The sequence below is a fragment of the Neopelma chrysocephalum genome, unplaced genomic scaffold, assembly GCF_003984885.1.
Source record: "Neopelma chrysocephalum unplaced genomic scaffold, ASM398488v2 Primary Assembly neopelma1_74, whole genome shotgun sequence".
Taxonomy (NCBI): Eukaryota; Metazoa; Chordata; class Aves; order Passeriformes; family Pipridae; genus Neopelma; species Neopelma chrysocephalum.
The window spans coordinates 6,643,385-6,669,178 of record NW_020897735.1 but is presented as its reverse complement, the minus strand read 5'-3'; the positions used below and the strand labels follow the sequence as shown (position 1 = coordinate 6,669,178).

Here is a 25,794-nt window from a genome sequence, read left to right as displayed (position 1 = left end):
AGTGTTCCCAGTACCCCACTACAAACTGGAGAATAAAACAAAATACCACCATAAATATGACGACTTTATTAAAATATACATATGAGTACAAATTAATGATTATATGGATAAAGTTCACTGTCTGTAAACAAATATATTAAAAAAGAGCACGTCTTTTTTGTGATATAAAGTGCAGTTATGTTTCCATATTATATACAATATGTCAGCATCGGGGGGGGATTGTAAGGACTATGGAACTAACATTTGATTATAAGATAAAATTCTCTGAAAAAGTATACACCTACATATTACAAAGAAGGGCTTGAGTTCATTTAGCAAATGAGAATCAGCTTCCCACCACATTAAATGCAGCTAACGAGAGTGTGCAGGTCTTGGGATAAATTAGGAGAGAGGCACTAATCCCCTTGGCGGAGGGAAATTTGCACTTCCCCGAGTTTACACCTTCCCCTCACCAACCCCAAACTTGCACAGAGGGAAGAAACCAAAGGACCAGACCTTGTGAAAAAACACGTGGATGTACCTGCAGTTTGGGGGAATCAAATATACACGACTTTATGTACAGCTCTGATAGCGGGGGCTCCCAACGGGCAGAGGTGCCGGCTCTGCGCTGAGTCGCGCCGGCACCGCCCCGGGGAGAGGGACGAGGAGAGGAGTTGTGCATAGGTGGGGAAATAAAAAACAACCCAAATGCTTCGTGATCACCAGTCTGTGGGATGTGTGGCTAAATGGAACACGGAGCCCTCGCTAAGGGAGGCGCTGCCGGCACTAGGAGTGGGGCGCGCGGCAGGAGCGGCAGCAGGCTTTGCTGTAGTACCAGTGGCTGCACAGGTTCACTTTGATGGCCAAAGCACAGTTGGTTCCCGCCTGGTCCTGGCAGCTGTCGTCTGAGGGAGAGAGCACAAAAGGCGTGATGAGGAAAAGAAATGAAAAATAAACCATTACAAGCTTGTGAGTTCATTTTTTTCCCCCTGCACAGCTGCCCCTAAACACCACGGGCTGAGCAACACATCATCCCTGGCTGCAACTGCCACCTCCCTGATACCTTCCAGCATCCCCTGGAAAACACCACGGAGCTTCTCAACCTCAGCAAGAACCTATTCAATCACACCAGGCCTGGCTTGGGGAGTCTCATTTGGTCCCAGCCCTGAAGCTCAAGCTCTTTCCTGTGAAAGGGAGCTGTCCAGGGATTGCTGGAGCCACCAAGGGAGCCTGGCACTGAGCTGCCCCTGAGCCAAGGGCCTCCCCTGGTAGGGCACAGGGTGACTCCAACATATTCACAATTTCTGCCCCAAGGAGGCAATTTGAGAAAGGGAATCCAGCAGTGCCACAGCCAGAGTTAAGGGCAAGTGAGATACTGGAGACAGGAAAGAGGCCAGAGGCTGCTTCAACACTCTCCCAGCTCCTTTCAGAGCAGTGTTTTGCTTCAAACCCACAGGATTTCCACTTTTATATATATTTATATATATTTTTCTTAAAATCCATAGGATGCATGAAACCAGGCTGGTCACCAGGCAGGCAGTTGAATACAAGGTGGCCACAAGGCACCTCACAAGCTCCATGCCCCATCCTGATCCTAAGGGAGAGGGAGGCTGAGAGCACCCAGCAAGGCCAGACCTGAGCCAGGAGCCGGACCCCAAATCTGTCTCCCATTTTCATGCTTTTCTCCCACATTGTCCTTATTCCCAAATCCTATTAAAGGATTAGAACTGCGTGTTTGCTAAAGATCACAGGGACTTTGAGCCAGCAGACGAGTCAGATAACGAGATAGTTACAGATCCCACAGGACATTCGGAGACCAAAAATCATTAAAATAATGGCACAGATGAAACTTCCTAGGCTTAAGCTGGAATCACATAGAAACAGCACCCAAGTCAGCTCTCAAAGATCCATTTTATCTTTAGGTCAGAACATGCTTCTTCTGAACTCTCCCCTTAATTTAACAGGGTTACCTCCACAAATAGCCAGCGCACCCCATTACTTGGGCACAGAGGGAGAGCTGCCCCCGTACATCCTCTCTGGGATGATTATCCAACTGGGGGCAGTGGAAGCTAAGATGCTGGCAGTGCTGCCTGGGGGGGATCCATGGAAATCAAGGCCACAGGGTGCTGCCAGCAGTGGGGCTCACCTGGGGGCTCTGTGGGGCAGGGCTGCAGGTCACAGGTCTGTTTGCCCACCGGCTTCACCAACGGGTCGCAGCCCCGGACGATGTCCTTCCCTTGGTAGCACTTCACATCCCGCATCCTCACGCCAATTCCACAGGTTTTTGTGCACTGAGGAACAGAGAGAGGGTAAGGCAAGACCCTGCCATCACAGAGGACTGTGCTGAGCCAGAATCTACTTTAAAAAATGTGCTTGCTGGAGGTGTTAAGGCAGGAGGAGAACTCTTCCCCTGGCTGAATGCCTTGTCTCAGCACCACAACACTGGCCCCTTACTCCATCTTTGCTGCCAACACCGTGAGCTTCTGCCCAGGGATAGATGGATGTGGCCCCATCCCTGGCACTGACATCTTCCCTCCTCCTGCTGCCCTTCACAAGGGGCCACGAATGAGCTGGCCCAGTCCATACCCTGCTCTGTAGGACCGGGGTGGCTGCAGCCAACTCAAGGCCATGGGACCCCCACAGCACCCCGGGAGCGGGGCTGCAGAGTCAATACCTCTGCACATCCCACTGTGGGTTTGTGGAGCCACTGCTGGGCCCAGCACTCGCTGCCTGCTGCCCTTTGGATGCCTCTTCAGGCTGGGATTACAGCAGGGCTGCTTTGGCTAATTATAGGCTGTGATGATGGTTTGCAAGACTAAACAAAACGAGGTGCCTGGAGCACGGGCGAGGAAGGCTGTGTTTGGGAGGGCTTGCAGGAAGCCCAGGCTCGCTGTGCTGAGCCCCTTGGCCACCAAACCCCAGCTGCCTTTCAGACCATGTAGGATGCTGGGGCAACCTGTGCTCTCAACCCCTGCATCCTCAACCCCTGCATCCCCAGGGCAGCCACCCCGTGAGCCCCGTGCACAGCTCCAGCCACGCTCCCAACAGCAGCACCAGGGAAAAAGAGGGGAGGAAATAAAGAAATAAAATAAAGCTACAGATGACCCCAAGCACCCCCTCTCAATCCTGTTCTCCCTGAGCACAGCCAGTCCCAGTTATACCATGGCAGGGCAGGCTCTCTGCTCCAAGCTGCCAGTGCAGCAAAAGCCTCCTCCTTCAGGGACCATGTCCTGCAGAGATTCACCCACCACCCTGGGGCACTCTGCAGGCAGTGTGACCTTTGGTACGAGGGGACAGGGCTCCACATGCTCAGGGCGAGCACATCTTGAAGGAAAAGCGCTCCCCCATCTCCCTCCCATGGATCCTCCGGGCTCCCTCCCCACTCACCTCCGACCAGGGGGTCGTGTACCACTTGAAGCACGGCCGCTCGAAGCACGTCGTCTCCTCCACGGGCTTCTTGGCCACGTCACAGTCAGAGGGGTTGCGGGTCTTGATCTTGCCATTGACAATCTCCAGGCACAGCACGATCCTCTTCTTCACACCCCGGCCACACGTCGTGTTGCACTGCAGGGGCACGAGTGGGGCCTGATGAGACCCACACCCGACCCCGCTGAGGGCACCCCTCATCCATCGCCCCCCAAAACCAACCCCCTGCTGCAGAGGGGCTTCACTTACCCGCTCCCAGTCCTGTGCCAGCCAGTGCAAGGGGCAGTTCTTGTCCCCGCAGGGATGGATGGCCAGTGGCTTGGTCTCCAGGTTGCACTGTGACTCGGGCACCACGCGCCCGTCGCTGGTTTTGCAGTACACGTGCCGGATCATCCTGCCCTGCCCGCAGCCACCGCTGCACTGAAACCACAGTGGGCACGGCGGGCGGTCAGGGGTGGGGAGGCAGCAGGGCTCCATCTCTGCCCCATCCCACAGTGCAGACAGAGAAGCCCCCACCTCCCCAACCCCATCTTCCACAAATCGTGGGGGGATTATTTGGGCTCGGCTTAAAATAGTCACAGGGAAGCTCAGCGGATCCTTCCCGGGCAGCCCCACCACAGCAAACACAGATTTAACCATCACAGAATCCTAGAATGGTTTGGGTTGGAAGGGACCTTAAAGATCATCTCATTCCACCTCCTGCCATGGGCAGGGACACTTTCCACTATCCCAGGTTGCTCCAAGCCCTGTCCAACCTGGGCTGGAACACTTCCAGGGATGGGACAGCCACAGCTTCTCTGGGCAACCTGTGCCAGACCCACCGTGTTGAGCAACACTCAGCATCTCTCAGGGCAGGCAGCAGGGGAAGCACCACAAGCAGGCGGCTCCCAAAGAGGTCAAGGCAAAGGGGACCAAGGAAGTGGCTGCAAATATTCCGCCCCCACTGCCAAGGGCCAGACAGGCTCTGCCCGGAGCAGCTGGTGCTCCCCGGCGCTTTCCCGGCCACTCTTGCAGAGGCTCCTGGTGTTACACAGCGCCGCTGCTGCCATGGAAACTACTTATTTTTAGCTGATGTGAATGTATCAAAACCTGGGTAAAAATAGCTTGGGATGGAGGGGGTCTCTGGAGCTGAATTGTGCAGGAAGGGAAAAAAAGGTAGGGGGGAGGAAGAAAAAAAAAAGAGAAAAGGAGAAGAGAAAAAAAAAAGAGGAAAGGAAAAAAAGAGGGAAAGAAAAATAAAGGGGAAAAGAAGAAAAAAAAAGGAGAGGGGGAAAAAGGGAAAAAAGAGAAAGGGGAAAATAAAAAAAAAAAAAGGAAAAGGGATTTAAAAAAGGAAAAGGTTCATTTTTTGGGCATGGAGCATCAGCATTGCCAAGGAATGCTGTGCAGCAGACAGACAAAGGGATTTTGACACCCACTAAGGCCCTCAGCCAGGTCTCTCAGGGTTTAACCCCTCCTGCACCACATCCCCTGCAAGGCAGGACCCTCAAGGAGGACCTAGGGAGAATCTATGGGATCCACTGGGGTGCTGGATCACCACCAGTGCAGTCAGGGTGACCCAGGGTGACAATGCTGGCAGAGATGACACAAGGACAGGGAAAGCCAAAGCGGTGGAATTGTTTGGAGGCTGGATCCGAGCACAGGCTGCCTGCGGGTCTGCCGGAGCTGGGAGCTACCAGGGAGGATAAGCCCAACCCCAAAACTCCCAGTGCCAGAGACAAGCCAGCCTGCAATCTGTGATGGGCTGCGATGGCCACTCGGCCACCCCGGGGTCTCACCGGTCCCCAGTCGGAGACGGTCCACTGCCGGTCACAGGGTGGCCCCGTGCAGTTCTTCTCGGCCAAGGGCCGGGCGCTGGCGTCGCACAACTTCTCCTCCTCCGAGCAGCGGATGTCCCGTGTCACCACGCTCCGCTCCCCGCACCGGGCTGAGCACTGCGGGAGGGGACAGGGGGGGACAGCATCAGCCGGGGCTCCCGACACGGTGGGAGCTGGGAGCCGCTGGCTTTGCGTTTGTTTTTTCTCCACACCTCAGCACGAAACTCTAAAGGCACACGCTGAAAATGCACAAACGACTCTTCCCCCGACCCCCCTCGACAGCTTCAGCCATCAGCTCAAGGTGCAGGAGGGCTGCATCCTGCCCGGGTGCTGTGCTCTCTGACAGGTGATGCCAGAGGGTGGGAACCCAAGGCTCCAGAAGCGCCTGATCAGAGCTGAGCAGTTTTAGCTGTCACTTAGAGACAGGGTGAGATCTCCCTCGCCTCCTTCCCAGGAACAGCCAGCTCCTTTCCCCCTCTTTGGAGAATGTTTTCCCCCCCAAGCTGCACAACTGAGATTTTTATGCTGCGGATAAATTTGGCACCGCACAGCCCGGTGACATTATTTAGAACTGGATTTGAGTTACTACAGTCTCTCACACACACATTTGCTCCGTGCATAACGTAAAGCAGGAAAAAGTGTCAACACCACAGAGCTCAGACGCACCGCGCCGAGATGTTAATCCTCAGAGCCCTGAAATGTGCTTTTTTTTAATGCCTATTTCCCCAGCCAACTTGGCACCCCACCTCAGATGGGATCCAAAGGAGATTAGCTTTGCTGCTGGCTAAGAACAATCTGCTCCAGGACTGTCTCAAGCAATCTGTCCCTGACACATGCTGGAGGAGAATACAGATTTCTGTAAAAAAAAGCCACTCTGGTTTGCTACGCCGGACAAAGCACACCAGTACATGCACAGGGAGCTCCTCTCTACCCAGCTGGGAAAGTCAAAACATCCTGCACCACCAGGGAATGCACCAGCCACTCCATCAGCTCCAGGGAATCTATGCACACCAGCTTGCAGATGAACAGAGACATTTAAATTATGACTAAGACTCGTTTTGGGAGCTTCCCAGGAGGAAGAGTCATGTTCCTCATGATGTAAACCACGGGGCAGGTTGGCACCCACGGATAGCTCGGCTCAGAGCTCAGTCTGCTCTTGCTTAAATAAGGTCTGTGCTTGATTTGGGAAGAGGCACCCTGAGGAAGCAGCACTGGTTTGGTCGTTCCCATGGGTTGTGTGTGTAAGGGTTGTGCTGGAGCGCTGTTGGTGCCTGGAAAGGAATTCAGGGCATAAACCCTTCCCACAAGTTTTCCCAAGAAAACCAGTGAGGTAGAACAGGAGCAGCACTGTGACTTCCCAAACCATCTCAGCAGCTTTGGGGATCAGCTTAAGGCACAGCTAGGAGAAGTTCTCCATGTACTGCAGGGAAATTGGAGATGAGGAAGGGAAGTTTACAGGAATTTAATTCAGGTGTGTGGTGGAATCTCCTCCCTGGCACCTTGGGGTTGAAGAGGCTGCCAAGAAAGTCATGGTGGGAGGATCTGAGCTGTGGGCTCCTGCCCTACCTCAGTGCCTCAGCAGCCCATGACTGACGGATGGCAGTGACCTCCCCATCCTATATGGGAGCCAGATCTTCATTTTAGGGGAAAAAAACCCTGCTGCACGTTGGTCCACGTGCAGTGACAGCAGTGAGTGTCCGCACAGGCCAAGCATCTGACGGCTGTGGGTGACTTTACGTCAGGAAAGGAACAGAGAAGCGCAGGCACAGCTGCTGACCCTCAGCACTGCCAGGCCAGGGACCCACCTCAGACCACTCGGACATCTCCCACTGGGGTCCACAGGCCGGGTTCTTGCAGACCTTGCGCTCGTCCGGCCGGGTGATGTCGGCGGACTCGCAGAGGTCGCTGTACACGGAGCTGTCGAACCCCGGCGAGATCATCTTCCAGCAGCGCACGATGCGGAACTGGTATCCCTCCCCACAGGTGCGGGAGCACTCGCTCCAGCTGCTCGTTTCCCACCTGCAGAGGGGAGAGAGAGAGAGGGGCCGTCACGCCAGGCACGGGAGAATCCCACAGGAAAGCCCTGACTGCCCTCGGCTGGAGGGAGGTGGCTGCGATAGGAGTGAGCTGTAGTCAGGCTGCCAGAACACAAGAGGTTTTCCCGAGGGATGTGAGAGGTTTTCCTAAGGGATGGGAAGTATTGCCATATGGTGGTTTCACCCAGCAGACCCCAGCTCGTGCCTGCAGCTAAAAACCAGCTTGTCAGGAGGAAGGATGGCACAGCAAGGCCTGGCCCGGTGTCCTCGGTGACAAGTGAGCGTTTGTCACTGCGGGCTGCACGTTCCCCCACCGCGACCCCGGCTGTGCCAGCACATTTCTCCGTCATGCTCTTTGCCCGTGTTTGACCTCTCTCTTTTTTGCCTGCTCAGCTGAAGCACAGAGAGGACACAGCCATCCATCACCCTGCAAATCCCAGCAATAATGTCACACAAAGCTGCCTGAGCCGTGGTGGGACAGACATTCACATCCCACCATCACTCTAACTCTGCTAACCACATGTGACAGGCTGGAAGAGCTGGGATCTGCTCCAAGCACTGCCTGTCCCTTACTGTCCCCTGCCACTGATGTCCTGACAAGAGAGGAGCAGCTTGTAAACCGAGGATAAAGACATGAAAAGTCAAGCTTTTTACAGTACAGCAACAGAACAGCAATTTTGAATTAAATAATGAAGTAAAAATATAAAAATCTAAATGGATCAGAATTCCCAGCTCCTCTGGACGCAGAACTGCCCCGTGCAGCCTCCATGCCTCCCACTGCTGCCACTCTCCAAGCAGGAGAGCCCTGTCTCTGGCTGCCACAAGGCCTCACACCCCATGTGGGGCTCCAGGCACAACAAGCAGCCGCAGGGAGATGTCACACATTTAGAGGTGTCACTTAAATTCAGAAGGGAGATGAAACCAAGGTCTTCCCCATCCAGATCTGTCAAAATTAACATTTTCTGTTGGAAAAGTGTTGCCAGCTCAAGCAGCCTCCCATCTGCCCAAGTGCTAGGGAATGTGCTGGCTGACCTGTTTGAATTCCCAGTGCTCCCCAGTTTACCCACCACCAAGCTGCAACCACTGGTAAATCACAGAGCAGCTCTTCTCCTTTACAGTGCAAACCCTTCCAGTGGAGCTGGAACAGCACAGCCATAAGGAGGATTTGCTTTATGAAAGACTGGTGGGAGAATCTAAGCATGAAAAGAGTCCTAATATTTGTGCTAAAGAATTACAGAGTTATTGCAAATAGAGATTACAGTCCCCACGGTGCCCACAGGGCAGGTGAGTTCCCAGCAGCAGCACCATTCACCTCCCCACATTTTCATGCCTCAATTGCAGTCTGCTCTGACTCTCAGCCTTAACATGAGAGATTCAAGGAGATCTTATGCTCCATGTGTTTTCCTCCCCTGTTTTCCTTCACAATCACCCCTGCACAGGACACCCCAACAATCCCTGTGTTTGAGAGCCACGTCAGAAGGCAACCTTCAAAAGGACTTCCAGCACAGGTTCCCCTCTGCACCAGCTCTTGCCCTAATGCAAGCAAACCTCAGTGATGTTTAGGATGCTGGAGGGACCAGAAGGCTGGATTTGTGGCACAGTTTCCAAGCCTGGCCCTTCCACCCAGTTCACTCAGATGTTCTCTGCACTTCAGCCAGGGCAGGGATGTCCCTGCACTGCTCAAAGCTGGACTTGATGAGAACCCCAGGTGCAAACTCTGCCAGGATTTATGGAAGTTTTAACCTGGCAGCTTGAGCTAAAGCACTCAGGAGGAAAGTCTTGCTGCATACCTTGGGCAGATGGAACTGGGGGAGGAGGGATGGGGTTGTTACGGGATGCCCCCGCTGCCCCCCACAAATCCACACCGACCCCCTCCCCCAAAGATATCCACAGCAGAGGAAGCCCCCCGGGAGCACCCTGTTGAGGTGGTACCTTGGCTGGCACTCTCTCCCAGCACAGAACTCATGGATGGGCTCGGGACGGGTCATGGCATCACAGTACGTGTCATCCACTTCGATCCCATCATAGCGAACACACATCGCATATGTGGACATCACTCCTAGTTTCAAAGAGAATACACACACACAACAGGATGCTTGGTGATTTTGGACATCCAAACTCTTTTTTTTTTCTTTCCCCCCTCTCTTTTTCTTTTTTTAGCTGTGTTTTTCCAAACTTCCTCCAGCAGCAAGCTGGACTTTCTGTCCCACGGGATGGGTGCTGCCAGGAGGGGAGGACTGCAGTGGCCACCCAGCCAATATGAGCAGCGTGGTTGGGTTTGGCCAGCTCCAAAGCGGGCATGGCCACCCCTGCCAGGGCTTGCCACCAAAATCAATATATGAGTAACACATTTTTATAGGAAATACTCATGGCAACAAGTCTGCTTGGAAGCTCCCACCCTGCCTCGCGGGTGGAGGCGACAGAAAACGGTCCCCAACCCACTCCATCCACCCACTCTCTCTGTGCATTACACCCCGTTTGCATCCAGGTGCTCCCCAGGTGCATCCAGCACTCCAGGCCAAGGCAGGGCTCCTGGAGGCTTGGCAAGGAAGCACCTGCCCCTCCTGCTCCCCCTCCAAAAGCAGCAGCAGCCAGTGTCGTCAGACCGAGACCTTTTCCCCCGCAGCCTCTCGTGCCAGAGTAAATGTTGTGAAGTCCATTCTGGGACCTGGCTGGGGACCAGGAGGCTGCTCTGGCTACAGGTAACAAGAATTGCAGCTCTCAGGAACATATGGTTTACATGAAACTAAAAAAAGATCTACAGCTCTTGACATGGCCTTGCTTCTCTGCGATATGTCATTAAGAAAAGGCAATGAGAAGGGAGAAATTTAAGTAAAACCTCTCTTGGCTTGCTGCGAAACAGGGCAGAGCAGGCTGGCCCAGGGAAGAGAGAAATTTGTTCAGAGGGGCTCAAAGAAGTCAAAAATGTCCCAGAACATGTGGATGACAAGATCTTGGGGAGAGGGACAGCTTGCAAAGCTCCTGCTGTGAGCGTGAGTCTGTTGGACAAGAAAAAATGCTGAAAATATAAAGTTCTTGCATTTGCTCTTTTAAGAGAAGTCCCTTAGACTGTAAACTCCTCTCTCCCCCCTCTTTCCTTCTTTGTAATTCCAGAAGCACCACAGGATCTGGATTATTTCAGGGACAGTGCAGGCGAGTGCACAACCCACATGCCTGCTTCATCACAAGGGATGGGCAGAGGCCAGGACCCCCTAACCAAGGGGTGGAGGAGGAGAGAGATCAGGTGCCTTGAAGCTTTTCAGGGGGCAAAAAGGGGGAATTTATTCAAAAAGAGGAAATTTATGCATAAAGAAGAGAGGCTCAGTTTCGATATCCCTGGCATCCATGTCACTGTTCCAGATTTACACCCTCGCAGCCGAGATCAGGCTCCAGGGTAGAAGGAGTGGGAGAAACAAAACACAATCAAAAAGCCAAATGCCATTGTGTTTCCTGCCAGAGCTGAACAATCTTCAAAATTTCACTCTGCGGGGAAGTAGCTGAGCTTTTCAAACCCCTCAAAGCTGTTAAAAAAGGGGAAGAAGGGGAAAGAAAAAGGAGACTCGGCACAGGTTTGGGGATCCTGCTGAGCCCCAGCGGGGACACAAAGCCAAGGGAAGCAAAGGCAAAGTTCAGAGCTCCCCAAAGGGAGGGTGTTTTGCAGGAGGATGGACACACTTGGTCTTCAAAACACCTGAGGGCTCAGTGGGCTTTGCATGTTCAGCCCCCAGCTCCTCTCCCCGCCTTTACACCCGGGCAGAGCAGATCTGGGGTCGTGCTAAACCAGCTCCAGAGATCACAGGATCCCCTACACATCACCAGATCCTTCCCATCCCTAACAGACATAAAAGTGACTCACACACCAGGTGATTTCAGCGGTTGTGCAGAATTTGGCTGCTTCATATAACTACCTGTGGTACATGTAGAGCTGCAGGGTTCATGGGAGGAAAGCTTCCACCTGTACATGTCAGCAGCACTCACACCTTGGCCCTTTCTTAACAACTTCAATCTGTTTCTAGCGATAAGCAAACAAAACAAAAAAAAAAGAAACAAAACAAAACAAACAAAAAAGGCATTTACAAGGCGAGCGGTGACAGGCCACGACAGACACACACATCTGGCTGCAGTTTGGTTGGGTTTGGGTTTGGGAGGGGATGTGCTTTGTTTGGCCTTGTTTGGGTTTGGTTTTTCTGATTTTTCGGGAGGTTTGTTTGTTTGAATCAATTTTGTTTGTTTGTTTGTTTCACAACATACCTGTCCTGAGCCCCAAGTAGAATCCCCAGCCCGGTTAGAGGCAGAGCTTCCACTGTCTAGAAATAGAGAGAATGGGATAAAAATACCCACAAGTAGAAACAGTTCAGAATTTAACAAAAAAGTTTGCATTTTCTGCTCAAATACACCTGGCCCTCGGCATACAGTGACTAAAGGTGCAGTATCTCCTCCCCTGTGTCTCCAGGGCTGGGCAAACCAACTCGTGCTGCTCAATGCAGCAGAGATTCCGGCTGCTCCAATCTCCACAGCTCACTCCTTCCCAAAGCCAGCACATGGCACAGGAGTTTATGATCCCGTTTCTCAAAGCCCATTTGCCTGCCCGCTGCTTTCTCCACTCTTGTTTTGCTTTGGCTCATTTTGTTTAGTTTTAGGTAGGCAATTTGCATCTCTCAGATCCACGCTGTGCTCAAACACAACATGCCATGGGGGGAAGGAGTAACAGAGTCAGCCTGGTGCACAAAAATGCATTTATAAAACCAAGAATAGCAGCTTCTCCCCGTTCAGTGCATCCTCCAGGCTGTGAGGGCGTAACACATCAGGGATACTGCACCTTTACAACAAAAGGCTTCGATTCTGTTCTCATACCTTTGTTCAAACCCTTGAAACAGCTACACTGGAATAGCATACAAGGTTGTATCCTGATATCCAGTTGTCTCTGGCCTGGCGAGATATGCAGCTTGTATGATTTCTAGGCAGCAGAAGCTCTGAAATTGCCTTATTTAGTTGTTTGTAAGAAGAAGTTCAGGTCCAGCCTATCAAATCAACCTTTAAAAGGACACTGCTGAGAATCCAGCCGTTTCCTTTTGGACCCACCCTCCTTCCACCGCCAGCACTGAGCCTCCAGAAGGATTAAAAACAACAACAATCTCATTTTCCCTGTTGATTTTGCCTCTGTCAGTTTGGCAAAGGGTCGCTTCCTGCGTTTGAAATGGAACTGAAATGAATGTGACTTTTTTTTTTTTGGTGGAAAAATAGCAACCTCGACTCACTATAAATAGTGTTTTATCTGCCACAGCAGCTCTGCCTGGGGACCCACACCAGCCCCTGGTCCCTGCCATGTGCCACCAGCTGCCACCCAGCCAGGAGAGGGCTCACAAATGACACTTGTCATTAAAACATAGCCAACATCTGCTTTTTGTGCTTTAATTTGCCCAGAAAACGGGGTATTACCTAGATCCCTCACTCTATACCCTGCTCTAAGGCACCAGTGTAACCACCAAGTTATCCTGTAACCCAGACTCCTCTCCCTTGAAAAGGAGAAAGTCTTCAAAATAAGTTTTATCCTACATCTGAGGACAGAAAAATCTTTCAACAGTGTCCCTTTAATGTATGTGATCCCAAAAAAGAGCTTCTATGCATAAGGAGGTCGCGGGGACAAGTTCTTTCCAGAGGAATCAGACATTTGGGCACAGGGCAGAGTTCAGCTCTGACCATTTCCAGCAAAGACAAAACTGTCCTTTTGTTCTCTTCTAAATGCAAACAGCAGCTCATTGTCCCATAAAACTGGGGAGATTTTTATTTTATTTTTTCTCTTTATTATGAGCTTCATAACAAAGTCAAGTATTTTCTTCCCTGCCTGCACTTTTCATGCAACAACAGCACCAAAAATTAACACCAGTCTCTCATCCCTAGCTGAGGTCTGGGCTCCCTCTTTTCCCAAAACAGTCCCTGTAGTAGAGGAATAATCCTGACAAATACACACAAACACCACAGATCAACATCCAGGGTCCCTGGGCTCAATTTCTCTGTTTAATTTCAGGGTTTTTTTCTAAGCAAAAGGGTGGCTCGTGTTGCAGGATAATCCCTGGCTGCACACCACAGCATGGGATGAAGGATGAAGGGTGCCTGGATCTGTCCAATACATCCTAGAACATTTTTAAACTGCTCCAGGAGAGGAGAAGCAGCACTGCATCCCTACCATGGCACAAGAGCCACCCACCCATCCCCATCCCAGAGGGGCTTGTTCCTAGAGAGGGAACACCTCTCTGGGAGAGCTCCTGCAGGTGCTCCTGTAACTGGGTAAATCCATCCACACTAAGAGCTACAAGAGTTCAGAAAGCAATAAACTCCCTCACCTCCAACCAGCACTGTCCTACACGGACAGACTGGCTGCAAAGAGCTGATCTTCCCTTGCTTGCTCATTGACAGGGAATGAAAATGAGCAAAAAGGCACCATCCATCCCAAATTGAGCCTGGGATGGATTTGGGAGGTCTCAAGTCCAACCTCCTGCCCAGAACTAGACTGACCCCAATAACAGACTGGTCCCACAGGGCCTTGCCCTTCTCCAAGGATGGGGATCCCTGACCCTGCCCCACACCAGGACAAAGAGGTTTTCCCTGGTCTCCCATCCCCATTTCCTCCAGCACAGTTTCTGGCTGTCCCTCCAGCTCCTTTCCTCCTGATGGGACAACTCCAGCCCCCAAAGCTCTTCCCATGCCTCCTGCCCATGACACACCAAACCCAGAGCCACATCCCGCTGTCAGTACGGGCATTTTGTAACATTTCCACTCAAAACAGCCCTTAAAGGAATCCTGAAGGTCCCAATATCAATCAATGAGCTGCTACTGCAGAGCTTGTGATATTCCTGTCCAAGCAGTGACTCCTGTGCTGCTTCTGCAGCTGTTGAGGCAACAAACCCAGGCTACTCCTACAGGACCTACAGTGGAGCTCCTGGTGTCCTGCTCTGCCTCTCCAACACCTCCCAGGCAGGGCCGTGCCTGGGAGGTGCTGGAAGGATGTTCCTGCCATCACATGGGAGGAGGATCATAGGTGGCAGTCAACAGGGTGGGTAAGAAGGGGCCAGGACCAACTTCTGCTGCATCAGAACTTGGAGGAAGGGGCTGGGGAATCGGAGCAGGACGTCAAGAGAAGGCAAAAGGGGCCATGGCTCTGACAACAAGCTGTGACAGCAGAGAGCAAGGCCTAAGCTGATGAACATCAGCATGGACTTATCAACATGCCCACTAAGGAGGACAATTAGCTTTCCTCTTGCTTAAGCACTCTCTTGACTTTCTGCTCCCAAACCTCTGGCCCTTCCTTCCAAATTAACTCCCAACAGAAAACTTTCACGTACATCATCCTACCCCCACTTACCTTCTGCTTCCAAAGCAGAGAGAAACCATGCAATGGGGTCTGCATTCAGCACAGGGCTATTATGAGTTGAGAACAACACTAAGTAGGAACTACTTTAATTAAAGACTTGTGTCCTACCTTGCTTTGTGGGTTCTGTTCCCTTGAGGGCTGCTCAGGGTGACCGTGGTGTTTGAAAACGGTGTCTCTGCCGACGTGTTGGTGGCTTTGCCGTTGCTCAGCTCCAGGTAAGTGCTGTTGATGGAGTAGGTCACAACCCCATCAGTGTCCTCGTAGTCAACGTAGAGGCTGTCAATGTGTGACCCCACGGAGTTGATGGGGTCTCCCTGGGCAAAGATGCTGTTCATGGTCATGTTGAGCACCAGCTCCTTGGAGTCCGAGGCCTTGTCCAGCAGCTTGTCCGTGATGGCGTTTTCCAAGAGGAACTCCCTGGAGGTGAACCTGGGGTCGAAGTCTCTGTCGTCATGGTCTGTCTGGTAAGTAGACCTGGTTACGTTTGAATCTAGATTGGAGCCAACAGGGGGGAAACAACAGTGACAACCACAAAATGCACTGAGCCCGGGAGGGGAAAGCAGCCCGGAGCAGCGGGGACACGCCTGAGCAGCCACCCAGGGGAAGAGAGGCAGGAGTTGGGTTCTTGGGGAGGGGGAATCTCATGGGATTGTACCCCTTTGGGGAGGGTGTGCAGCTTTGTGGGTCTTATTCCCTCTGTTATGTGGCCAGGGGAGAGCTCAGCACCCACCAGCACTGCCCCAAGCAGTAGCAGAGGTCAGAAAGGAAGGTGCCCTCCTGGCCCCAGAGCACATGCAGCCATGCTGGGAAAGCACTCAAGGCAGTTTGGGGGTGGGATGCTGAAGGGACTTGAGTGGGAAGGAGGTTGCTGGGGGCTGGGGAGGGAATGGGTGTTGACAGAAAATGTTGTGACGGGTAGTTTTGTGTACCCAGGGCTCCCCCCTGTCCTCAGCATGAGGCAAAGCACAGCAGGGCACCAGCGGGGAGATTTTACCCACTGTCCACCCTCCAACCCCCACCAGAAACCAGAACCTGAAGGGCAAAGAGGATTTATGAGCAGAGATGTTTTAAAGAACTTTCCGAGGTTTCCAAAACACAAACCAACAGAATCACCAGAGGTAGAAACAGAGCGTTTCTCAACAAGAGCTCTGAGAAGCAGAACAGTGAGGCCCAAGTCTCCTCCTTACCTTGGGGTTGTTTGCCCTTCAGTTTTGGCTCACAGTCAATTGTTTCTGCTCTTTCATAGACCTCATTGGTTTCCTGACCTTTGCTCAAGTTTAAATCTTCCTCCGTGTCCTGCCTTCCAAACACCTGGTTCTCCAAGTCTATCCTTTCCGTGGAGATTTTCCCAAAATAGGTTGCATTGTGCTGGATAAAACCCAATGGCACGTCTCCATCGAACTCCCTGCTCTCTTCACTGTCTGACTCGGAGAAGGTGTAGTAGATGGGCTGCAGATTTTTTGAGTGTGGCTTCCTCAGGAGAGTGTATTCAAACGTGATGGATGGGTTCTTGCCATTTTGATTCCAGACCTAGCAAACAAATTAAGTTATTAGCAGTTGCAGTGAATGTATGGCACACAAAGCTTGTGACTCATCTTGGACTTGACAGTTGGTGAGCATCTACTTTGCTATTTCCAATCTGCTTTCCTTCATATTGCCAGCTTCTTCCAACTGGAGCCCAACCACAGTTTTCCAAGGGTTATTTGGCAGCACTGCCATGGGGATTAGTCCCAACTCAGGGACTGTGAGCCACAGATCACACTGAGTGAGGAGAAACTTGGGAGAGCCACTTCAGAACTTACTGACCAAAAAGGCAAAGCCTTTTTTTTGGTGGCTTTATGAAAAGCACACACACCCTCCAGCTACTACATCCACAGTGGGGGGCTGGGGACTCCCAGATGAGGCACCACAACCTCTTACTGGTCTAATGTTTTGTAAGCACCCAGGCAACCATCCCTTCCCCTTCCAGAGGAGCCTGGGGCTACATGGAAGATCTCAGGAGTTGGGTTCTGGCTGGCTGCCCAGGAGAAAATTAAGGGACTTTTCTCCAAATGCCTGGTTTTAGACAGTTTGCTTTCAGGAAAGAATTGGGGTTTAAGTTTTATGCACTTGTCTAAGCTCTCTGGCCCAATTTCTTATTTTCACTTTTCCTGCCAGGTAACTTGGATACAAGTGCCAGGAAGTAGAAGAGAAATCCCCCTGCAGTGCCTGAGGCATCTTCTCCCTGCAGAGAGGAGTTACCAAGCCCACATTCATTACTCACAGCCCTGCCTGCACCCGAGAGCACCAACACAAATTAAGTAGGTTTGTGCAAGTAATTGGTCACTGCCCCCACTCCCCTCCTCAAGCTGCCCATGTGGCAGGACTCTGTTTCCATGGCCACCCATTCTTTGATCCAATGCAGGTTTTCTCTTCCCCATCACCCCCAGCCTTGAGAACCTGAAAAAAAAAATATCAAAGCTCACCATTATGTTCAGCCCCTGATTTGTTGGTCCTTGGGCAACAATGTACTCGATGCCGGTCTCGTACACGTCCATGGGCCGGCGGTACTTGAACACTGTGCCTGCAATGTTGAAGTTCTTTGGACTGTCAACTTTATAGTTCCCATTGAAGAAATAGTACCCAGCTTCATCAGCCACAGCTTCAAACGAGAGAGAAAAGTCAGGGCCATCACATGCAAGAGCAGAGGTGTGTGATACTGCCCCTTGTTCATTCAGGGGATAAAATCAGGGTGTCACAGTCATAAAACAAGCAATTCTCCTACACTGCAATGCATTGGTCACTTATCTCCAATACAAATCACACAAGTACGTGCCCAGAGTTCTGGGCCATGTGTACATTGCAAGCTCCTTGTGGCTTTCACTTGCCCATGGCTCCTCTCACCCTTTTGGCACCAGCACAGGGTGAACATTTAACAATCCCAGCTCTGTAGACAGAGCCTGTCAGATGGCCAGGGGCAGGAGCTGTCTCCTGGGGAGCCCTGAGCTGATGCCACCTGAGCCAGTAGTGGCCCAAGATAGGTCACCCAGAGCTAGCCCAGGAACTGTTAACTAAATCAAGCCTTTTTCATTCATAGAATCATCCTAGAATGGTTTGGGTTGGAAGGGACCTTAAAGCTCATCTTGTTCCAATCCTCTGCCATGGGCAGGGACACCTTCCACTAGACCAGGTTGCTCAGAGTCACATCCAACCTGGCCTTGAACACTTCCAAGTGTATGACATCCACCTTCCTGCACAGGGCACGAGCCTTTGAGGCAGCAGAGCATGACAGCAGCAAATGTGCTTCTCTTGGGCAAGTCCAGATTTTTCCACACTGCTCCCAAGCAGCTTTGCCACCTCCACCATGAGATGGATGGTGTGGCCACCAACAGTTCAGTGAGGCAACGTGTGGATCACATCCCCTCGGTGCTGTTTTCACAGGGCCATTGCACATTCCCCAAGTGGGAGAACGGCGAGGGGATCACAAGAGAGGTGAAGTCACTCGGCCGTCTGTGATCCAGCACCGGAGTGTTTGTCACACCACACTGAAATCACAATAATATTGACCAACAGTCCCTGCATTAAAGCAATCAAAGTGTTGATAAACACAGCCCAGGTGCTCAGAGTCTGCAGAGAAGAGCAGCACACTGGCTTAGACAACATGGTTGGATTTACATTGACTACAGATTTAGCTCATGTCTGCAATAAATGGACTTGATGATCCTTGTGGGTCCCTTCCAACTCAGGATATTCTAGGACGACAAAACTGCTTCCAGCTTCGCGTTGGAAAAAGCATTATCCAGCATAGGCATGCATCCTAGGGAAGTACCAAGAGGTTATACACACCCAGAACATCTGCAGACTTTTTCCGTTCCACTATCTGGATATCCCTCGCTCCGGCGGGAATGTGCGTTACCAGAGAGTAGCCTACGGGAAACTACGGATTAATGAAAGGATCTTTGTAACAAATAATCTGAATGAAACACTCCACAGTCAGTACTGCAACATAGTAAACACTCTGGCCTGGGTCCAAAATTATTTTTAAGGAGTTATGGATTTAAAAAAGCCCCTAATGTTGGTAGCTGTTAAGCTGAAAATATGACCTTGTCGGTAATAGGAAATTCATCCTGGTTTATGGTGGAAAAACGCATCCAAAGGGGGAAAAGGATGCAATCCTTACATGCACAAATATCATGTTTATCAAAACTGGTGTAAGAAAAAACTATCTTCAAATATATTATCAGCTAGAGAAGCTGTCCCATGGTTCAGTACTGATCCCATTGTCAGCCAGTCTTCCTAAAACACCTGCAAGAAATCATAGCTGGTTTCTCCTCTGACTCCCCTTTGCTTAGCACTAGGCAAGAGATGGGATGGGACAAGTCCTCCTACAGCCACTGAGGTTCCTGCAGCTTGCTCCATCTCAAACTGATCCTCAGAGAGCATTAATCACAATTCCTCAGTTAGACTGCTATATTTAGGACAAGTAGGTTCTGCTGATTTTTGAAATCCTGGTGTTTCAAAATATCATTGCTTCCTGTTATTACAAATAATTTATTTCTAGTCTTACTGGGTCATGAGTGTCCCGGTTTCAGCTAAAATAGACACCACCCTCTTGCATAACCCTCTTGCACCAATCAAAACCAGAGACACCTCTGGTTTCTGACAACCATCATGCAAAATTCCTGTTTGTTTGTTTGTTTGTTTTTTAAACAAGGCTTTCTCTGCCCAAATTTACAAGTGGCATTAACACACATAGAACATGTGGGGCAAAAAAAACCCCTGAAGCTGGGCAGTTGGTAAGGGTTGAAAGCCATTCACCGAAGAAATAAGAACATTTTAAAACCAGCTCTCTGATACAAATAAAGGCCACGGTCCCCAAGGCCTCACCAAGATGAGAATTTCCTTTCCGGTAACTGCCGGTTACGTGGGTGCAGCTGCTCCCATCTCCTTGGCAAACTCCACATTTATCCAAGGTGTGGGTGGAAAAGAGAATGCCATCACAGCCAATGGGCTAAAAAATGCACAAACAGAGCATTGAGGGTCAGGCAAACGTTGCACCATCGCAATTTTCTGAATGCTGCTAACAATATTTTTGCTATAATGTTTAACAACCTCACATTTTCCAGACACGCAAACCCCTCGGAAATCAGTGTATTTGCAGGATGTTCCATCCCGAGCCTGAACCATTAACTGTCTCTGGCCATCCACGGTGGTGCAATGAAGGTCACAGGGCTTGCTAGAAATGTGAACATAGTCATCTAAGGGGAAAGGATATAAAGAGACACTCAAAACCAGCAGAAACACAATAACTTTCACCCTGCAGAAGTCAAGGAACCTCTGCCAAGCTAAACAACAGCAGCAACAGCACAACTGCAGAGCAGCCAACAGTTCAGAAGTTGCCACCTCTTGTGTTTCGGGCTAGACAGGAGATGGCACTTCTGACAGTGTAACAGCCCTCTGCTGCAAGGCTTTGCACAGCCTGGCAGACCTCTCTGCTGCCAGGAAGAGATGCCCAAGGGATGCCAGTGGCATCACCAGCATCAGCCCAGGGCAGGCACTGAAGCAGCAACACTGCTCTGTGCAGGGACTTGCAGTGATATATGTACACATCAAACAAAAACATGCATGTTCACATAGCAGCACTCCATACAGGAGTTAAATAAACAGATGTGTTGTTAGAAAGACATAAGTAAGCCTATATTCAAACCCATAGCAACTTAAAACATTTTATAATATATAACTTTTCCATAAACATTCACCCCACGTTGGACTTAATTCGCCCTTTGCTTTCTGCAGACAAAACTGGCTGGCAGCATCCACCAGAACAGCAGTCCCACGTTTTATAATATCCACAGGAAGCAAATTACAAACTCATATTTGCATCAGAAAACGTGATGCCAAGTGTTTATCTCCCCCAAATCCTGAGCAGTCATGTACCCACTGGCCCATACACCCCAGCAAAGCAGCATCAATGTCAAGACATTACTGTGCAAATCCCCCAGGAGCCAAATGAGCACCTGCTAAAACACAAAGCAATTCACTGCAACATCCCTGGTGAATCAGCCTGAAGAGCAAACATGTTTAGAGAAACTGTCACCTTGCCATAGCAAAGGGACAAAGCCACCAAGGAGCTGCAGCTCATGGGCCAAGTTCTACCCCACTGACCCTGCCAAGGCTGGAGAGGGACAGGCTTGTTACACAGTAAAGGAGGCAACAAGTGATTTCATGGAGAGTAATTGTTCTTAGGTATGGACAGAGACCACTAAAATAAAGCTGCAACAGATCCCATCTCTGTTTTTAGGCACCCAAATGGCACTGTGAACCTGAAGAACCAGCGCTCAGCAGCCTCCTCGACAGGAGAAGGGTCTTGAGCACCCAGTAGCTCTAAAACTTGGCCATGATTTGTGTTTTAACACTTGGTTCTAAGGGGAGCTCGGTGCCTAAAATTTAAATAAAATCTCAGCCTCTGACTCCCAGGTTGTTCCTGCAGTTCTGTGTCGCTCACCCCGGGTGACCAAACTGACTGACTGAGTCTGGGTGATGTTTGACAGAGCACATGGAGGGCGTGGGAGCGACAAATGTCACCAAAACACAGCACAGCCAGTCATGGCCCCGGCTCAAAGGACACTTGTCCGGGTGAGCCTGACCCTCCCTGCCAGCACAGCCCATCACCCCACGCTCTCACATCCTCCTCCAGCCCCTCTGGTCCCCAGGAGCTGAGAGCAGCACCGGCTACAGCCTCAAATTCGTGTTATTATTCAATTTTTAAGCTACCCTGCAGCTGCCAAACATGCCTTTGAAGTTGGGACAGCTGATTGTGCCCCCGAAAAATCATTTTGAAACAGCAGAGGAGGAGCCTTCCTGCAGGCTGTAGCATCATAACTATCAAAATATTTGGCTGAGCATTATGAAACACACAAAGAATGTCTTGTTACCAGGATATAAAGGTTTCCATTGATACGTTCTGCCATTATACACATGGGAGTTAAATGATGAGCACTGCTCCTCTCGGAAGCTCCTTCCGTTCGCAGGGCACTCCTAGAATAGGATACATTAACATCCTGATGGAAACAAAGTGCAGGAAAAGTTTCTGGCACATCACCACCAGCTGCAAGGAGTGTTTCCACCACCTTCCCCATCCAGGGCTATATCCTCCTCCTCCTCCTTCTCCTCCCCCCACTGCGGGAACAGCCCGGGGGAAACCCCTGGGAAATGGTGCAATTATCACCCATGTTGGGGTTTTATGGCCCCCAGCAAAGGTAAAAGGCCCAAAGTCCTCACATAATGGTGATGGGCATTAAAGAAGGGGAGTCCCAGTTGCTTGGAGGGGCAGCAGGGTGACAGCTACAGGGCAAATGGTGTTGCCTCTCTGAGGGATCCAGAAATGCCATAAACGACTTCCCACACTGATTGTTCCCAACAAGACAAAGGATATCCTTACTTGTACTTTGCAGAGCTGGTATCTTTTGGATGTCCCAGTGCAAGTTTTATTAGCCAGCCCACTCACTGATTTTCTTCTGAATAAAGAGATGATGGTTAGACAAGGATCAAAAATAATTTTCCCTTTTTTAGATATATTTGTCCCTTGTCTGTGTAAGGTCAGTCTCCATGTAGCAGACAGATCTAACACAATCTCCCTGGAGTGGGTAGCAAAGTTCTCTCTGGCTTTGTTACCTGCAGCATCAACTATTTCCAGGAGGTATCATGGGGATGAGGGCTGGGGACAAAGTTTACAAAGTGCTTTTTGGCGACCACACAGCCTGGAGAGAGCAGAGCCATGCACAGAGCAACTGGGATCAGCAGGTCCCCGACCAACCCTGCACCACGAGGGTCCTCACTGCTGTGCCCAGAAGCCTTGGGAATGGGCTCACAGTGCTGCCCTGCTGCACTAATCCCTGCTGGAAACACTGCAGGGCCAGCACAGGAGTAGCTTGGCTGGTGCCCCTGGCAGGGATGCCCAGGGCACAGCACCCTCAGGGACACACCTTCTGCCCAAGCAGGGTTCAGACACCTTTCTATCAGTCCTTATTCACTGAGCAACAACATTTTGGATCAAGTTTACCTCCAGCAAGCCGCAGTCTCCTCCCCCCCCGCCGGGTGAGTGCTGTACCTCTGCCGCAGGCAGTGCCTCTCCTGGGATTTGACTCCTCCCCCACAGGTCCTGGTACACGCCGTCCACTTGGTCCACTCGCCCCACCAGTACGCCGTGACGTCTGCCCCCTCCTCCAGGCTGTTGGAGGTCTGTGTCAGGTCCTGCTTGGAGCAGGTGGGGCAAGAGAAGCAGCAGTCAGTGTCCACACCACGGAGCCTGGGTGAGGGGACTGAGGGCATCCCCCTCCCAGCCTGCCCTGCAAGACCGGGGCATTGCCTTCTCCAGCTGAGGTCAACTCTGAGGTTTCCATCCTGCAAGAAGTCTTGCATTTTTCCAATTGTGTTTTCATTACAAATTGGAATGAAAAGGCAATATTTGGGATTCCTCAGGAAAGGAAAAGCTCATTGTTTCGCTCAGTTGGCAAAACCGAGCTCCCAAACAACCCCAAACGCTCCAAGCCTTTTGGTGCTCTCTGACTCTTGTTCCACAGAGAATTCAGGGAGCTGAAAAGCCAGTTGCAGCCAAAAGCTTCACTGAAAGCTTCAGCAAACCCTTGCAAAACCCCTCTGCAGCAGGAGAGCATGCTAATGGGTGTCACTGGGTGCCAGCAGGCTGAAGGAGCCTGTGTGCTCTCTTTGCAAGCACAGGTTTGTCACTTCAGGAGGGTCCCTGACACCCCCACATCCCACCTCCTGGTGCAGCCATGCAGAGGCCAAATGAGATGCATCCACATCCCTTACCAAGAGGCATAGAGCCTGCTGGGGGATCCCAGCTATTGCTCATTGCAGGGGGAGGGACTTAATTTTCCCCCCAGAATCACCTGCTGGTTAGGGGAGTGCCATCATTTCTGTGCTTACTGAAAAAGGGATAAAATTATTCCATGCAAAGTAAATGAAAGCTCCAGCCACTGCAGGGACCAAGGAGTGATGCCCTAGAGCAGGGCTCAGCCTTTCAGAGTCCTTGAAATGACCTGTGAATAATGTTAGCCATGAAAGTACAACCTTATTATTGTCCCTTAAAAGGTACAACTTGCAAGCCCAAACTAAAGAGCTAAGCCAAGTCAGAAAGCTCCACGCTTTCTGGAGACCTGATGCATGCACAGAGTAGTCCTGCAAAAGCCCCAAGGTTTGCTCTTTCAGACACTGCAGCATTTTAAAGCCCAGGGACCCCCTGGAAGGTGATGTTCTTACCTGAGCTATCACAAAGAAAACGTTGCCCACAAGAAGAAGGGCCAGGGTGCCTTTCAGCTGCGATTGGGCGCTGATGGAGATGCTGCTCCACCTCCACTTAGGTACCTTCATCCTAGAAAGCAACCAGACACTGCACTAAGCAAAAATCCCACCACCAGCAGCAGGGGCTGCTTTGCTGCCTGGGTTACACAGCACAAATGTTCTCCAGCATTCCCGGTCAGCCAAGTGACACCGGCCTCCAGTGACTGCAAGGGCTTGAGCCTAAAATTATATTTAATTAGTGGAAGCATTAACACAGTACAGGTTCACTTCCCAGCTCGGTTGTTATCCGTCAAACCACAACTTTGCACTGGTTTCCAGTGGCTGCACCTGACACCACTCCAAGCCTGTCTTGAAAGAGAGCACGACTTACACCAGAGCAAGCGTTGCACAGCAAGTAACTAGAAGTGTCCCTGGATCTATAAAAGCAGTGCATTTAAATATCCTCATTTACAGAACTGCTCCTGGAAGAATGAGATGAAAGGCTTCATAAACAAAAAAATGCAATTAACAGCCATTATTTCTCCTTTTTTTCATTTGTTCTCTCCAATTCCCATCGATTCCCAGGGAAGGAGCCTGTTCTTATAGAAAAGAAACGCCCCACAATTAAAGAGCAGAAATGAAGTATCCCAAGTGTCAGCCTTTCATCTCTTTCTCCATCTGCCTCATGAAAGAGAGTAACCCAGAATGGCATTTTCTTAAATAAAACCCAGCTCAAAACCACAATACATTTTATTGTGAACCTCACTGCAAGAGCCAGAAAGGAGCAGGTTTCAGGAAATCGTGCTTCCAGGCAATCAAAGCAGCTCACGTCTGTAAGAAAAGGAAAGAAAAAATATCCTTCCCTGAGCTAATTTCCCTTGAAAAGCAGCTAGACAGTATCTTTGGGAAGCAGGGGGGTGGGAGAGGTGCTGCTCCTGAGGAGAGGGGGCAGGACTGCAGACCTGCAGCATAAAGAGCTTCTTTCCTACCGCTTTTTTTTTTTTTTCCCCTCCTTGCAAAGGTTTTTGTAGCAGTTTTGGAAATGCAGAATTGCCGGCAATACCAGCGCTGCTTTGGTATCTGGCTTAGAAAAATTACCAGAGGGCTTCCAGGTCCCCAAATCCGCTCTGCGAGCGCCTTAGAGGAGAGGTCCAGCATGCAAAAGAGACTTTCCAAGAGGCAGATCCATTGATTAATGGGAGCCCAGAGCGCTTGGCCGGGGATCTCGGGGACAGGTGGCTGAGACTTGCCTTACACTTGGTTCTCATTAAGGCTCCCAGACACTCCTGACTCGAAGCCAATACCAGAGCGCGCTCGGAGTTTATCCTACAGGCCGTCGGGGCTGCGTGGTTAAATAGAGGAAAAATTAAGGAAAGTGGGGAGGGATGTGGCCGAGCAGCATCGCGGAGCAGGCACCGGGGGAGCGCCGGCGGCGGGAGGGCGATGATGCGGAACCGGGATGCGGGACGCGACCTCCGCGGGGCGGGCAGCGGGGAAGGGTCCGGAGGAGCCGGGATGGAACGGGACAGGATGGGACAGGACGGGACGGGCCGTGCCGTACCTGGCGGCGGCGGGGCCGGGCGGGACGATGCTCCGGGGCCGGGCGGGAGCGGCGGCGGCGCGGAGCGGAGCAGCGGCGGCCCCAGACGCTCTCTCCCTCCTTCTCCCTCTCCCGACTTCAAAGGGCAGCCAAAAGCGCCGGGGCTTCCAGCGAGGAGGAGCCGCCGCAGTGGCTCCCCCCAGCCCGCGCCGGCCGCTCTTATAGCGGCGACGGGGGGGGAGAGTAGGGGGGGATAGGGGGGAGAGCGGGCGGAATTCACACCTCTCGGCCCGGGATGCCCCCACCCCGGTTAACCCCTCGCCTCCCCCGGCGCCGGCCCGC

The 25,794-nt window shown here is 51.3% G+C and overlaps 1 protein-coding gene across 2 annotated transcripts; it reads right to left on the bottom strand.

The window, feature by feature from the left end:
• Window positions 1-49: 49 nt before the first annotated feature.
• ADAMTSL2 (ADAMTS like 2) lies at window positions 50-25,504 on the bottom strand. Of its 2 annotated transcripts, none has more exons than XM_027687712.1 (19): window positions 25,474-25,504; window positions 23,892-24,003; window positions 22,720-22,862; window positions 22,051-22,126; window positions 21,545-21,647; window positions 19,722-19,867; window positions 19,497-19,620; window positions 18,456-18,536; window positions 17,096-17,271; window positions 15,818-16,160; window positions 14,739-15,120; window positions 11,167-11,270; window positions 9,191-9,317; window positions 7,028-7,241; window positions 5,184-5,339; window positions 3,655-3,825; window positions 3,367-3,543; window positions 2,126-2,270; window positions 50-884 (listed from the first exon to the last, which is right to left on the bottom strand). In XM_027687712.1, exons 2-19 carry the CDS (start codon window positions 24,000-24,002, stop codon window positions 766-768), a joined length of 2,898 nt encoding a protein of 965 aa, XP_027543513.1. In that variant the 5' UTR covers window position 24,003; window positions 25,474-25,504; the 3' UTR covers window positions 50-765. The 2 variants fall into 2 exon arrangements, with proteins under 2 accessions (XP_027543513.1, XP_027543514.1); XM_027687713.1 differs by having other exon boundaries at window positions 15,896-16,160.
• Between the last annotated feature and the right edge of the window lie 290 nt (window positions 25,505-25,794).

Bases quoted from the DNA above. Each gene is read 5' to 3' on its own strand.
- ADAMTSL2 (XM_027687712.1), bottom strand. From the start codon at position 24,002: ATGAAGGTACCTAAGTGGAGGTGGAGCAGCATCTCCATCAGCGCCCAA. The intron at 22,863-23,891 runs GTAAGAACATCA...TGCTCCAAGCAG, and splicing joins TTTTCTTTGTGATAGCTCAG to GACCTGACACAGACCTCCAA. The intron at 2,271-3,366 runs GTGAGTGGGGAG...TCTGTTCCTCAG, and splicing joins ACACGACCCCCTGGTCGGAG to TGCACAAAAACCTGTGGAAT.